At 44.2% G+C, this 14,136-nt stretch overlaps 1 protein-coding gene across 18 annotated transcripts in view; it reads right to left on the minus strand.

The window, feature by feature from the left end:
• GJC1 (gap junction protein gamma 1) overlaps window positions 1–14,136 on the minus strand; it is a 38,415-nt gene that overhangs the window by 3,856 nt on the left and 20,423 nt on the right. For 7 of the 18 annotated variants that reach the window (XM_052784971.1, XM_052784966.1, XM_052784963.1 and 4 more), the window contains exons 2-4: window positions 13,941–14,054; window positions 12,092–12,167; window positions 7,764–11,958 (exon numbers count right to left, since the gene is read on the minus strand). In XM_052784971.1, the coding sequence (XP_052640931.1) occupies window positions 10,758–11,939 (1,182 nt within the window). In that variant the 5' untranslated portion in view covers window positions 11,940–11,958; window positions 12,092–12,167; window positions 13,941–14,054 and the 3' untranslated portion in view covers window positions 7,764–10,757. Of the gene's footprint in view, window positions 1–15; window positions 146–1,733; window positions 1,859–7,763; window positions 11,959–12,091; window positions 12,168–13,940; window positions 14,055–14,136 lie in introns of those variants that run through there. The other 11 variants (XM_052784980.1, XM_052784977.1, XM_052784969.1 and 8 more) reach the window with 5 other exon arrangements.

Below are 14,136 nucleotides of genomic sequence, written 5' to 3' on the forward strand. Positions count from 1 at the left end.
TTTAGGGAAATTCACCTTTTTGTCCCCGTGGAGAAACTGCAGGCAAACAGCTGAGAAATGGTCACAAGGAGTATGCACACTTCAAGTAAAAGCAGATCCCAGCTCTGTCTCACCCGCTACGGGAATTTTGCTATTTAGGCTCCAACTGGAAACAAGAAACAAATCAGTGCACAGAAAAGAGGTAGTTCAGGGAAAAGCGGCAAATGTCTCTGAGGCTGAGCAGCCTCAGCTCCGCACGTCTTTCTTACACAACGCTGTCAGTCCAAATGGCACTCCAGCGCGCTGATCAGAAACCAGGCACGTCAGGGGGAAGGGGAGCATCGGCATTTCCAGCCACGGAGGTTTTACTGAGCACAACGCATCTGCAGCAGAGGCAACTCGAGGTTTGGGAGGAGCTGGGCAGGCTGAGCTGAAACAGATTAGACCAAATGGTCACAGGAATTTTGGTAAATGCTTGTCGCAGCTCTGCAAACACAACAGGTCGTGGTGACCGCACGCCCCTCGCAGGCTTCTTCCTGCTAGTTGTGCTACTGAGCTCTTTTGGGGTAATAAACACACCTAGCATTACACGATGCTTGAAGCATTTTGCATGGGAAAGATGGGTATCATTCTGCTTTTAGGAAAACACGAAGATATCAAAGCTGAAACCTTCTGCTGACCAATTTGAGACACCACTGACCCGATTTCTAATGGCAGTGAGGAGCCCTCAGCAGCAGAGACTAAGGACGTGAGCAAAAAAAACAGACTTTCCATGCCTGCACACAAACCAGACACATGCCAAATCCAAAAATCACTTTTAAAAATTCTTTTGAGGGTTAACGAGTTCAGGTGGAGGGAGCTCCCACAGGCAGCTGGCCCTGGTCCGAACACGGGCGCACTAAGGCTGCTTCAGTATCCCCCCTACATTGCAATAGCACTGAACCCTCAAAGTCAGGGGGAAAAAGAAAAAAGGAAAGAGGAGGTGAGCCTCCAAGGTCAGCTTAGCAATTGGAGCGACAGGTGAGAGCAGCCCCATGGCACCAGAGGCAACAGCCAAAGTCCAGATGGGAATAAGACGGAGCCACTCAGAGCCAGGGGTTGCTGCTGGACACACAGACACTGGGAGTGACAGGGCAGCTTGTGTGTCAAAGCACGGCCGCATCAGTAACTGCTTGCTTGCGAGAGAGGCCCGTGGGCTGGAGGCGTGTGAACAGACCCAGCCGACAACGGGAAGGGAAGGTTCTTTGCTAGCCCAGAAGACAGCCAGTGGCCTGAAAACGTGATTGAAGGCTTTGGTGCGCTTTAACTTTGGCTGCGCAGCCGCCAGCTCTTTGGGGGGGGAGGGTGTGAATATCCTGTGGGAAATGGGGGAAACCCAATTCCTTGAGTCTGTTATGACTAGACTGTACAAAAAATTTTCCAAACGCCCTTTAAGAAGCAATCTCCTGCTGGCCAGGACACTGACTGCACTGCCTTGTAGGTCTTTTCCAGCTCAAAGACTGTGTCATTCCAGGCATGGGCCAGCCTTGCCACTGCTTTTTATTAGCAGTCCCCCGAACGCTTGAGTTCACATTTCTGCCGCCGGTAAGCTTTAACCCACAAGCAGCCAAGGCAGAGACAGGCATGACTCAAAAATGACGCCCGATTGCTTCTGGGATTGCGCGTGCAAGATAGGTGCAGCCTGTTTTACAGCTCAGCAGTTCAAATCCAGGTCAGCAGAATTTAATTGAGAATCCCCAGTGGGCCCATTTCACCTTGTCAGCGCAGTCAAAGCAGAAATAGATGGCAGCCGCTGAACTCTCCGTTCCACACTCACCGGCCGTCACCTGCCTCTGCACAGGGCACAGCACACCAGGACCCACATCTCGTTGACCCCTGCCTGTAATTGCAAGTGAGATGTTAAGCCCTCATTATCTTATGTTAAAATGCAGGAGCTAGGGATCACAGATTGTTGAGTTAAATTGGCATCTGACAAAGAAAAGGCTCCGTTTTCCTATTTTCCTGAGCTTTTCTTCCTAGTCCTTCTCAAGAATTTAAATTCGTAACTACAAAAGAGCAATTTATTAAATTAGCTTTGAAGTCTCTCAAGATCTCGGCTCTCATCTCCGGGATATCTGCAGTACCGTGGCACTTGGGGTCAGAGCAGTTTATGTAACTATGTCCTTACCCCTACACTGGCTACTATCATTTTTCTGGGATCTCCTTTCTTAACAAGGATCTTCTCTTTCCTTACTGGACATCAAAATATGCATACAAATGTGAAATGTATAAAACCCTTGCATTGCAGAGGATCATAGCTTGCTTTTTTGTCAAAAAAACAACCAGGTCATTATGTAACACTGCTGCTCCAACCAGCTAGTCAGCAAGAAAAGGCAATAGGTGCTAAGAAACCCGATTCTGGAGCCACCAATTAAACCAGAATTTCATTTCACAGCCTGGTGGCAGGCTCGTCCTGAGCTCATCCCCTCCCTTGATGGTCCAGCAATGAACTGCCCTCCCTCCCCCAGTATAAAGGGAAGAAATATTCAAGGACAGTGTGATCTAATAGCCATACTGACAAAGGAAACTTCAGGGCAGCTTGAGTTTTCTTGGAAATACCACACTCTGCATGAACCAAGGTGTAAAGCTTTCCTGCTTGCCCTTTGTCTAGCTACATACTTCTAACATTTAGGACAAGGTGGCTATTTTTATACCTACAGAGCACTGTGGTCCCCAGCTTGCCCTGCAGCATCTAGGTGCTATCGCAATGCATGCAGCAGCAAGGACTTCCCTCACTGGGACTGCCAGACACTGTACAACATCAAACCATGCCAGGTGGATCACACTCACGCTCTGCGCGGAGGCAAAACATCTATCTGCACCCCACTCCTTGTGTTTCATTGAATAAACTCATTTTCTATTTGATACAATTGCATCTCTTTTCTTAATTTAGAAGTTTCTTACTGCTGCAAAGCTCCTGGCCATTGTCCCCCAATGTGCCATCCCCTGGCAGGCTGCAGGTGCTGCTACGTGACCTGGCAGCTGCCCAGCCACACTACAAAAGTCCTCACTAATACATATTCTTACCCATTTTCAACAGAAGCACTTCTTGCCACTGCCTTTTTATGCGACTGGAAATGTGCTGAACTTCTCTTTAATTTGCTTGAAGTCAACAAGCATCTGCAGGAGAGCTGAAGAGAGATGTTAATAAATGGGGCAAATGCTCACATTTCCATGCTGAAAAGCAGTTTTGCTTTCAGAGGGGGAATACTGCGCACCCAGGTCACACGAGGTCCATAGCACTGGTAACAGCAGTTCCTGTCTCCAAACTTTCACCGTCTTTACAAAACACCTCTCAGTGCCATACTACCTGCAAATTCCATTTGTACATTTGATATTTGTGGGAGAAAAAAAAAAAATCAATGAAAATATCAAAAAATCAAAAATTTAGACCAAGATATCAAAATATCTTGGCTTGAAGACCAAGAGCACAGTTCCTTCAGCTCTCCAGACTGGCGATTCCCTATTCTCCCTCCTGTGCTCCCATCACCTATGGCACTGCTCTTGTGCACTTTACTTGGCTTTTGAGAATAACCCATCTTATCTGGCCAAACAATTTCTTATGCGGCATCACAACAAGGCAGTGACTGATGTCCAAAACATTCACATTTATCGCTTTTCTTCTCTGAATCATGTACCTCATCACAAAATTTACCAGATTGATCCAGCCAGCCTTAATTTTCAGAGATCCTCACTGCACATTTCCATGTCTCTCCACCTCATTTTAAGAGCATTTACAGTGGCATGTGTTGATATGAGCTGTTATCTATTTTCTCATGGAGAATATGGAAAATATACTCCCAGGGAACCTATGTCTTCATCTCTCACAGTGAGCGCGTTCCAGCTACAAGCCTGTAGAAATTCAGCATGCAGCTGATGTAATCAAACTGACTTTTCAAGAGCTCCCTCAAAGACCTTTTGAAATGTTAACAAGTTTATTACCAAATACGGTTGACTAATCAGCCACATTTTCTGATTCATGCTTTACATGTCAGATAAAGGGCTCTGTCTGGGCTAGAGGGTCACTCTCAGCTCAACAGAAACCAGCTCCTTCCAAAGGGCCGGACCTCTTACGGAGGCTGTAGAGTCTATAAAACATCCAACATACCTGCGAACAGACCACCAGCCTTCAATTAGCGCTGGAACCAATTAATGAAATGTGGTGCTTTGCTGAGCCAGCTCCAGGAAAGTTGATTCCTGTCCCAGTGCTCCTCGTCCTCCTCCAGGCAGGTACTCCGGATGAAGCTGACCCGAGCAGCGGGTACGGCGCTTTCAGGGTGTCTCTTCCATCCATTAAAAACCACAGACAACCCACAAACTTTGTAACTTCATATTTTTGCAGCATTTTTCACCACTACACACCAGTGGGACTTACTGTGGTCTCTGGTGTAATTCCAATTAATGCGAACACTCAAAGGATATAACGCAAACAAGCAAAGGAGCTCTACAGTGCATTAAGTCTTCATTTTTTTTTGTATATGACATAAGAATATATGCAGCAACGAATCACTCAAGACTGTAATATTAGCTTCAGAGGAAAAAATGAAATATTGCGATCAGCAATATAAAGTGAGAGAGCAAGAAGCAAGTTTTGTTTCAGAGCTTGGAGTCATCACATTCAGGTATCATGGGTCAAATCTCCTCACCTTCTTCCCTGCACAAAAAGGGGGAATAAGAGCCAAAGATGATGAGATAGCTCCAAAACTACTGATGCACATGTACATACCGACACCTGCTAATATCAATGTGTTACCAAAAACATTTTCCGAACAGAATGGACTTTTAAAAAAGTTTTCTGATAGTGGATTTTCAGGTGATTTCAAGTTTATGGAAAAAGATATAAAAAGCCTGGCAAACATTCATAAATGGGATTATTGATTTTCTAGGGTAAGAAATACTCAGAGGGGAAAAAAAACCTCACTTAAGTCACAATATGTCTTTAAACAAGGGCAAGATGAAAGCTGAGAAGTTGGCATGATGCTTTCCAATACTCACAACAACACTAAAATATATCACCACTTGTTTGCTGACTTAAGAAATTTCATTCATGGCCAGAGATTGCCTAACTTCCATCTGAATACCAAGACTAATCTCCTGGCAAAGCCTATTACAGACGCTACAGAGGTCTGCATCGCCCTAAGCCGCAAACTCAGACACCCGCCTGCACTTGGGCTCAGGCACACGCGGTGGCCGTCTCTAAGGAGGAAGCAGGTGCGCAGCTCGTGCTTCTGCTCGGACAGACTTCGCTTCCACACAGAGGAAATCCAGGCCACGAGACAGCAGAAGTCACAGCCCTGAACAAGGGTCATGTGTAAAACTCCTGGGGCGTGACGCTGCATTTGGATGCAGCCGCAGGGGCCTCAGTTCTGCTCCTGGGGAAGCTGCAGGCTCGGGTCCACAAACAGGCGACATGTCCTTTGTCAAAGAGTAACCAGAATATCCCGCTCAATAAAAAAAATAAAAAGGAAGAGGACAGCAAAATCTGAACTGTACAGAAACTAGTCCATAGCACCAAGGAGCATCAATCACATGCCTTTAAATCCCCCTTCTAAGGCATTTTTCCCCAGCTATCAACATGGAATTTACACGACGACGATAATGTCATGCTGTAGAAAACAAAATGTCATTATCCAAGCAATGATGAACTGATATTTGAAGTCTCCTCTGATACAGAGAAAATGAATGGCAAGCCCTGAAGTAGCGGAAGCCCCCGAGCTCCTTTCAATGCTGCTGTAGAAAGGTGGGTTACATCTAGTTACACCGTTAACAGCAAACCATAATTTAACTCGCGCAAAGAGATGTGTCTTTCAGGAACTGTTTCACAGTAACTGCACAATGTGCAAAGCATAGCATATCTAATTCACAGGAATTAGGCACACCATAAACGCCCCAAGAGCAACCGTGCGCATCTCAATAAAGAGCTCATTCTGAAAGTACCCTCGTAGCTGGGAAGTTATGTGCCTGGTATCAGGAATTCTTGATTTATTAACAAATGAAGCTACAAGAACAGCGTAGTCGCTACAAGATTGTGGCTAAACTATAGGCAGGAACACTTAATGCTAACAACATTAAACCGCTAACCTATGCTTCCAACAGGAAAATTACTCCACAGAGAGGATCTAATTTATACTTGCAATACCCGGTATGAAATAAACAGCGTTATCCTCCCTTTATAGCAGAGGAAAACGAGGTGGAGCTGTCAGCTGGGCTGCCCAGCGACACAAAGGATCAGCTGGGATCACGTCTGGGATCAGGCGCGTGGTGCTGTCGGAGAGGCCCTCGAGCACCCAAGGCATCCGCGCAGGGCTGGCAGATGTGACACAGGACCCCTGGGAGATGCGCCCTCTCGGAACAGCAGCTGGAGGCCACGCAAAACACCCAGGGGCGTCTCAAACAGCACTGTGCATCTGCACGGAGCAACTGAAGCAAGCCTGGGGTGACTGCGTACAATCCCAGCTTTGACCTTGGGGTTTTCTGCTCCCGGCCTCTTTCTGAGCACAAGATCAAACACAGCCATCACATGATGGCTTCTATTAGACGAGTTCCCAAGAAACGTATCACAAGCAAAGAGCGCTGCAACCATACCCTCCTTTTTCAGTTATGGTTAAACGCCTGAAGCATTTCAGAATGTCTTGCTGCAAATTTGTTGTTAAATGAAGGCTTCTACACTTTAAAACACTTAAGCACATGCTTAGCTGGATGCCTGTAGCTGGCTGCATTGACTCATACAGAGATAATCACATGCTTAAAGATAACGGCGAGGTTAAGTGTCCTTCTGGAGCAGCAGAGGCGACGCAGCAGGAGCCCAGGCCCTGCTGTACCTCCTCAGTTATCCGTGCACTTGAACCCCTGCCGCACGGCTCAAGCCAGCATTACCCTGCCTGGGCACGGAGGTGGTGGCTGCGTCTGGGCTGTTCCCCGCTCCGCGGGCATTTCCGAGTCTGTGGAGACTGCGGGATGCTGAGGTAACCTGATGGTTTCAAAAACATGCACAATTATCACTGCTGGATCCTGCCTCGGTCACCATCACCGACTTCTGCCATTACAGTCCTCGCTGAGGCTGGGGACACAATGTGTTCTGGAAGCAGGCGCAGCGCTGTCCTCATCTATATGGCTGCTTTTTTCTTTAACTCTGAACAAACAGCTTTTTATTCCAAGCCCACACCACCAAATCCATCTCACTTCTAGATTTCTCGCAGCAGCACGGCACGACACACCACTTAATACCTCCTTAGACACACTTCCAATTCTGAGGTCAAACTTGCAGAGAGGGGAAAGCATGGGACACTTACCAAAGCCATCTTTTGTGATGGCAAAACAGACGGGCATTCAGCTGCAATTTTTAAAAGGAGCTGGGCAGCCAGCTCCTGTATGTTCCTTCAAAAATTGCAGCTAAATTAGGCCAGCTAATGCTGCACAGTTCACTGGACAATATCAGCATGCTCATTCATATGCACAAATGCAGATTTTCATGTTTTCATAAGTGGTACCCTTCTCAAGGTCTGACTTGCAAAGTTTCTAGATTTTTCTTTTTTTAATGCAACTGTTCTTGTCACTGAAGAGCAATTCACATGCAGAAAGGCACAGTTAGTTTCTAACCGACTCTTTTATTACACTAAACAAGGTCAAATATATAAAAATTCCAAGTTGTGGCTCTAAGACAAATCATCAAAATACCCCTCTCCCTCGCTCACATATTTGGAAGATATTCTATTGCTGGAAAAAAGAAGCCATATCACTCAGACTGGAGTAATCCACTGGATTTAATAGATTTTTTTTTTTTCCAAACTGCATCCAAAACCAGAGAATGACAGGACAAACCCAAGTTATGTTCAGTATTTTTTGTCCAAAAGTCTCTTCTGAACGTTTATTTCAGAATGGCCTACATTAAGCCAAAGTAAGAGAGCATTTTAAAGTAATGCATGTATCATTTCTTCAAAAGGAAAAATCAAAACAGATACTTTGAAACTGAATACAGTCACAGACATGAACATTTAGAGCTTTAACAGACATCCTCTACTAATAACAAACACTCAGTTTCAAAGAAAATGTGCACTTCATACACAATTAAAATGAAAACAAAAAAACAGTAACAGAAACAGCTTCATTACTTTGCATTTTCGGTATGAATTCAGTGCTGGGATTGGAATATTCTATACACTCTGCTCACTAATGGGAGTATTTACTGGTGTGGACAAAAGCTCACAGGACTGACCTGAGACAGTAGCTTTAAGCAGGTAACGGTTTAGAACATTAATTGGGAAAGGGCTAATACAAACAATGGGTGAAGCAGCTGTCATGAACCAATTTTATTTTAAGCCATTAATAAGAAACTGCTGCAGTTTGCATAGAGAGCAGCAAGAGGAAACGATTTTCACTTCTTGCCATTCGGCTGGTGAAAGGCTGTTCCGAAACCACCACAAGGGGTTAAGAGCAACGTAACCCTTTTGGGAAGCTGAAAAGAACAACCCCAGTGTTGGGGATAATGAGTGGATTGTAGCCAGGCATTGGCGTTTATCTCCAGGCTCCAAATGTATTTCCCTGGTACTTTCAGACATGTTTTCCACCCAGCTTCTCCATCACACTCCCAGCTTTCTGCTGGCAAAGCCTCTCTGCCCATCTTCAGGCAGCGTGCTTCTCTTCAGACTCCTGTTTGATTAGAGGAAGCACTATTAATAAACTCCCTCTCACCCCACACAGCTAGTCCCATCTCACTGGCTAGCTGTCCCTGCCCTCAAGTCCACTCAGGCTTTTAAAAACTGCTATGTACTTACTGTGTTACTTACTTATACTCACTTAAAGACATCACCCTGAAACTTTTCTGCATAAAATTCAGAGGTTGCTCCTTTCCCGGAGCAGCGGCCAGGAGTTAGTGCTAAACAAGAAGCCAGAAAGCAAGTTCGCTTCCCAACGTCTCTGCTGGAGGTGAAGAGGAAAAGCTCTCGCTGACCTCACGCAGAGGGTTGCATTGGCTCTGGGTGCACTTCTGCCTCTCTAATGCAGAGCTGAGAGACAGCTGGGATCTATGCCTGGACTGCCTGGTGTCCCAGAGTGAAAACAGACTGAAAACAATTCAGCAAAATACTTATTTTCAGCAAGTGCTTGGGTAGAGGATAACTGCAAGCATGTGCTTGTATCCCCTTAGTTTAAATTTAACATAAAGCCTATGCTTAGATGTTCTGCGGGACAACAATGGAGTACGGGTTCACCTGTGTCCTCCACAGAGCCTTTCTTCTCAATCCTGTTCCTGACCAGGCTGTAACGAGGGCACTAAGGACTGAGGTAGCCTCAAAACAGAACAGTCCCGCTTGAAACAGGCCCCCAAAATATATTAAAATGCACAAAAACCTAACTAAAGGGAGCGGAGCAAGGTCCTGAATACAATATAAATAGTAGCAAAAAGCATACACATTTATCGGCATCTCTCAAACATTAATGCACATCCTTGCCAAAAAGACACCGCCAAAGGCAGTAAGTACCGCATTCTCTGTTTTCTAATTATAAATTCAAGTTTAGTGCCAAAACCACAGAATGCCAAATCTGACTGGTCTCTCAAGCAGAAATCTAAATTATACACATTGCTCTGTCTGAACTAAATTCCTCGGACATAATGGAAGGAAGAGGGGTCTGGAATAAGGCAGTATCATTGATATTCGGAAAGGGCTTTGTAAAAACTCTTACAGACAGCTCATGTGTCCTGGCTGGGGGGAGAGAAATGTTATTCCTTGAGTGTAATGCACGGAGAAACAAAATTACCATGACTCCATCTAACCAGATTACTTTGGAAAAGACAGAAATCTTACCCAAAAGGTATTGTAACAACTCATGCCCTTGGGGAGCGGGGCGTTATGTAACAACAGACCTCAAAAACATCTCTTTCCATAGATCTCACATAAACATGTGGGATTACTGAATCCAGTAATTTCTATTTACTTTTTTTTTGATGTTTTACAGGAGTTTGAAGTCTCTCTTGCCTCCTGTTGCATAAAGCTTGCAGGGAGGTCTGAGCCCTCTCTGCGTTACGGCTGGCACTCTTACTCTGAACACAAGTACTCTCACACATGTACATTTTTGCTGTAATTTTCCACAGGGCGAAAAAAACTGTAGTACATAGTAGCTATAGTATGACACTTCCATTTTATAAGTAGCGCATCATTTTTGTAAAGGACAGAATCAAGAGCACCATTAACAGATGTTTTCCAAATCTTTCACTGCTTGCTGCTCAGTGACTGGCACCCGTGGGCTGCCTGGATAACCGGAGACTCCTCTGTGCTGTCTGCATGTGCAAGGCACTTTTGAAACGCAGCATAGAAAGTTTTACGTTTAAAACAAGGAAGAACAACAACAAACTGCAGACCACGGTAATAAAACTAGCAAAATGCTAACAGCTACCCATTGCTTTCTCCTCATTAATATAAAAAAGTGTAACGTCAGAGATCCAGTGTACAAATACAAAAAATTGTGCATAATAAATGTACTACAATACTGTACATACAGCATAAACCGTTCAATGAGAATGGTTTAAATATATCTATTTGTCTCCTGACTTGGAAGACAGAAGAATAAAGTTCTATAATCCTAGAATATGCGTATAAAGCCTTTCTGAGAGGTTGAATCACTAGCCAACGGTATCCCTGAAAATAAGCAGTCAAATATTTACTTAATGGAAGCCATTATTCAAGGGGTTGCTGGTTATGATAAACTAGGAGAAAAAACACAATATATAAACTCAGCCAACATTAAATCCAGACAGAGTTCTTTCCTTCTCCTGACTTGCTACTGGCACTGCTTTTGTTTGAGCCTGCTTTGGATTTCTTCTCTCTGGAACTGCCGGGATTGTTTTGGTTGTTGTAAGCCTGGATCGCGAGGTCCAGGCGCTCCTGAGCCACTTTAATTTCCCTCTGCAGATTTTCCAGGTCGGCAGGAATGTTTTCTTCGTTGCTTCCATACTGCTGTTCCTGAGCTATATTGGCTTTGTTCTGTTTGTAGGCCATTTTGGCATTGGACAGTTCAGTATATTGGATTTGCTCTGGCTTGACGGCAATGTTATAGCCAGGAGGAGCAGATGGCGTATTCCAAGTAAAAGGGTAGTTGTAAGTACCAGAGTCTTCCAGCTCTTTTCTCTTGTTGTTCAACGTGTCCCGGATTGTGCCAAATCCCAAATGGAGCATCTCCCAGACATTCAAAAGTAAACACATGCAGCTCACCCCGTACATTATTAGCAGGAAAATGGTCTTTTCGGTTGGCCTTGAAATGAAGCAATCTATCTTGTGTGGGCATGGCTTCCTGCTGCACACAAATATGGGGCTGACCTCAAAGCCATACAAAAAATACTGACCGACGAGAAAGCCAATTTCAAACGTAGTCCTCGCCAGAAGCTGCAGGACATAAATTTTCATGAGTCCATCTTCACGGATTCGCCGCCTGCCATCATGCTTAGCTTTGGCAGCGGCCTGCTGCTCTTTATTCTCCCGTTCGCTTTCCAGCTCTATTTCTGGGTACATCATCGGGTCTTCCTCATGGTCCTCCTCAGTTTCCTCTAAGCCACGGTGTTGTTTCCAGCGCATAGAAAAGCTTTTGCTTCTGATTCTTCTGTCAGCTTCGCTGTGTTCCACCATCCGGGCAATTTTATGAATTGCATAGCCTAAGTACATCACAGATGGAGTGGCAACAAGAATGATCTGAAAGACCCAAAACCTCACGTGCGAAAGAGGAGCGAAAGCATCGTAACAAACATTCTCGCAGCCAGGCTGCTCTGTGTTGCACACAAACTTGCTTTGTTCATCGTAATAAATGGATTCTCCTCCCACAGCAGTTAGGACAATCCGAAATACAATCAACGCTGTCAGCCAGATTTTGCCAACAAAGGTTGAGTGATTGTGGATCTCCTCTAACAGACGGGTCAGAAAACTCCAACTCATGGTGGTCAAGTAATTTTATCTAAAAAACAAACAAAACCCCCAAATATTTATGAGTTTATCAGCTTGAGCCTGAACGCTGCAAACATTCAACCAAAAGAGTCAGAAAACTCTAGAATTTTACAACCAACACGCAACCATGTTTGTAGCATCACCTGTTACCGGGAAACTCCAGCTGCCAGAATTTGCTTGAAGATCCTACGTCTCCTCCACAGGCTTTTGAGAAGTCTGCTACAAAAAAAAGTAGCAGTTAACTGCCATTTCACAAACAAAATGTGCTCCCAAAGCTACTCTCGAGTAGAAGTGAAAGACATGGCTGCTATGTATTTCAAATGTTAATAAAAACATTTACACTTGAGGCTGAAGTCTCCAAAACACAGTGGATCGAAAGCTAAGCTCCCGTGAAATTTTATGGGCACTGTTGGCTACATCCCACCACTAACAGTAAGATTTATTTTAGCTGCACAGAGGTAGCCCTGTTGAAGCCTGAGCTAGCAATCCTGGCCTCAACCATAGCCCATGGAGAGAAACAGCTCTCTCCATGGGGCAATGCCAGCTGTCTTGAGTGAGAAATGAATCACCCAGCCCAAACCTGAGAAGCAAGCAAGTGCTCTTACCTTTGATTTAAAGGCAAGACAACCTGAGTGACCTGACCAGTGCTAACCTGCAGGTCTAGCCTAGAGACAGGCTTTGATGTAAAGAACATCTAACTTCTAACCTGATGCTCAAACTATTCTATGGATTTGGGTTCAGTCCCTTAGGGAGGCTAAAAATCTCACTTTCAAGGCCAGAAAAGACTTTAGTATGTATTTTGTAGTGGGGTTTGGGAGAGTAGATGGAAAATCTAGTTAAAAAAATTTATCTGTCAAAAATTTTAGAAGAGGTACTAGATAGAATCAATATAAATCTGCAATTCTAACAGTAAAAAAAAACATTAGTGGAAACTCACGGCTGGCAACACTATTAAGTATTACAATGAACAAAACCTAGCGACATTACAGGCCCACCTGGAGCTCTAAGGAGTGAAACTAGTAAAATATCAAGCCCAGGAAGAACTGTTTGACGTTGTTCCAGCACAGGGGATACGACATCTTTCAGTCCTCTGACAATGTCGAATATTAGTTTGTCAAACATTATTAATAGAAATGCTTACATCAGAACAACATTTGCTGAAAGATCCTAAAACTAGAATTGGACAAATCTCTGACACTCTGATCTTAAAAGTGATTTATTCTTAACCTGGAGAAATTCCAGGAAACTGGAAGAAAACTAGTATTTGCAACTATTCAACTTCCACATAACTACAGAGTTGTTCACAAGCAAAATAATGAAATTTGAGGGGATGCAATCAATACAGAATTAAAGGATATAAATGTAATCCCCCTTCGGATGAAATTCAATGTTACACTGAAAAGGCAACAGCACAGACATAATGTGGATGGGCTGTGTAGGACATTTGATTTATTACTTCATGACAGTGTGAGGAAAAAATAGCACAAGAGAATATTAAAAAAGACCATATTAAGTGGATCAAAAGTAACAAAGGTCTTGACAAATGATTCCCACATTAGAACCAAGATCAATTGCATGTAATTACAGCAAGTTCTGCAAAGACCAGGAACAGGCCTGGCAATTAGGCTGTATCTTCCCCAAATTCAACCTGAAAATGGCTGCTGACAAAATCTGCAAATGGCACAGAAGTTTGCAGGCTGACAAAGATGAGAGTTATCAGAGATGCAGAAAAACAGATTGCTCGAGAGGCTGAGTCCACTGAAACAAAACCACCGCTTTAACCAAGCTTAATGCAAAGACATGCAGCTAAGAAAAAGAATAGCAGTCTTTTTTTTAAAGGAGAGAGCAGTTACTCTGGATATCAGTTAATAGGGAAGGGAGTGAGAGTCCTAATGGATGAGCATCTCAACAAGAGCTGGTGATACAGCAGAGATGATTAATGCAACCCTTAGTTGTGTCACGTGCAAACAGGAGCAAGGAGGGTGATCTTACCTCCTTGTTAGCAAGACAGCACTCAATGCCTGTGTCTGCATCCTTCAGAAGTTGCTTAAACATCAGAGAGTGAATATATTAGTCTCAAAACCAGCTGAAGAATGGGGAAGATGCCTAAAAGTGAGAGATTTAGACAGTTCAATTTGTTTAGCTGGGAAACATGGGAAGAAAATGAAGGATTACCGGTGAATCACTT

This window comes from Harpia harpyja, chromosome 4 (genome assembly GCF_026419915.1).
Source record: "Harpia harpyja isolate bHarHar1 chromosome 4, bHarHar1 primary haplotype, whole genome shotgun sequence".
Taxonomy (NCBI): domain Eukaryota; kingdom Metazoa; phylum Chordata; class Aves; order Accipitriformes; family Accipitridae; genus Harpia; species Harpia harpyja.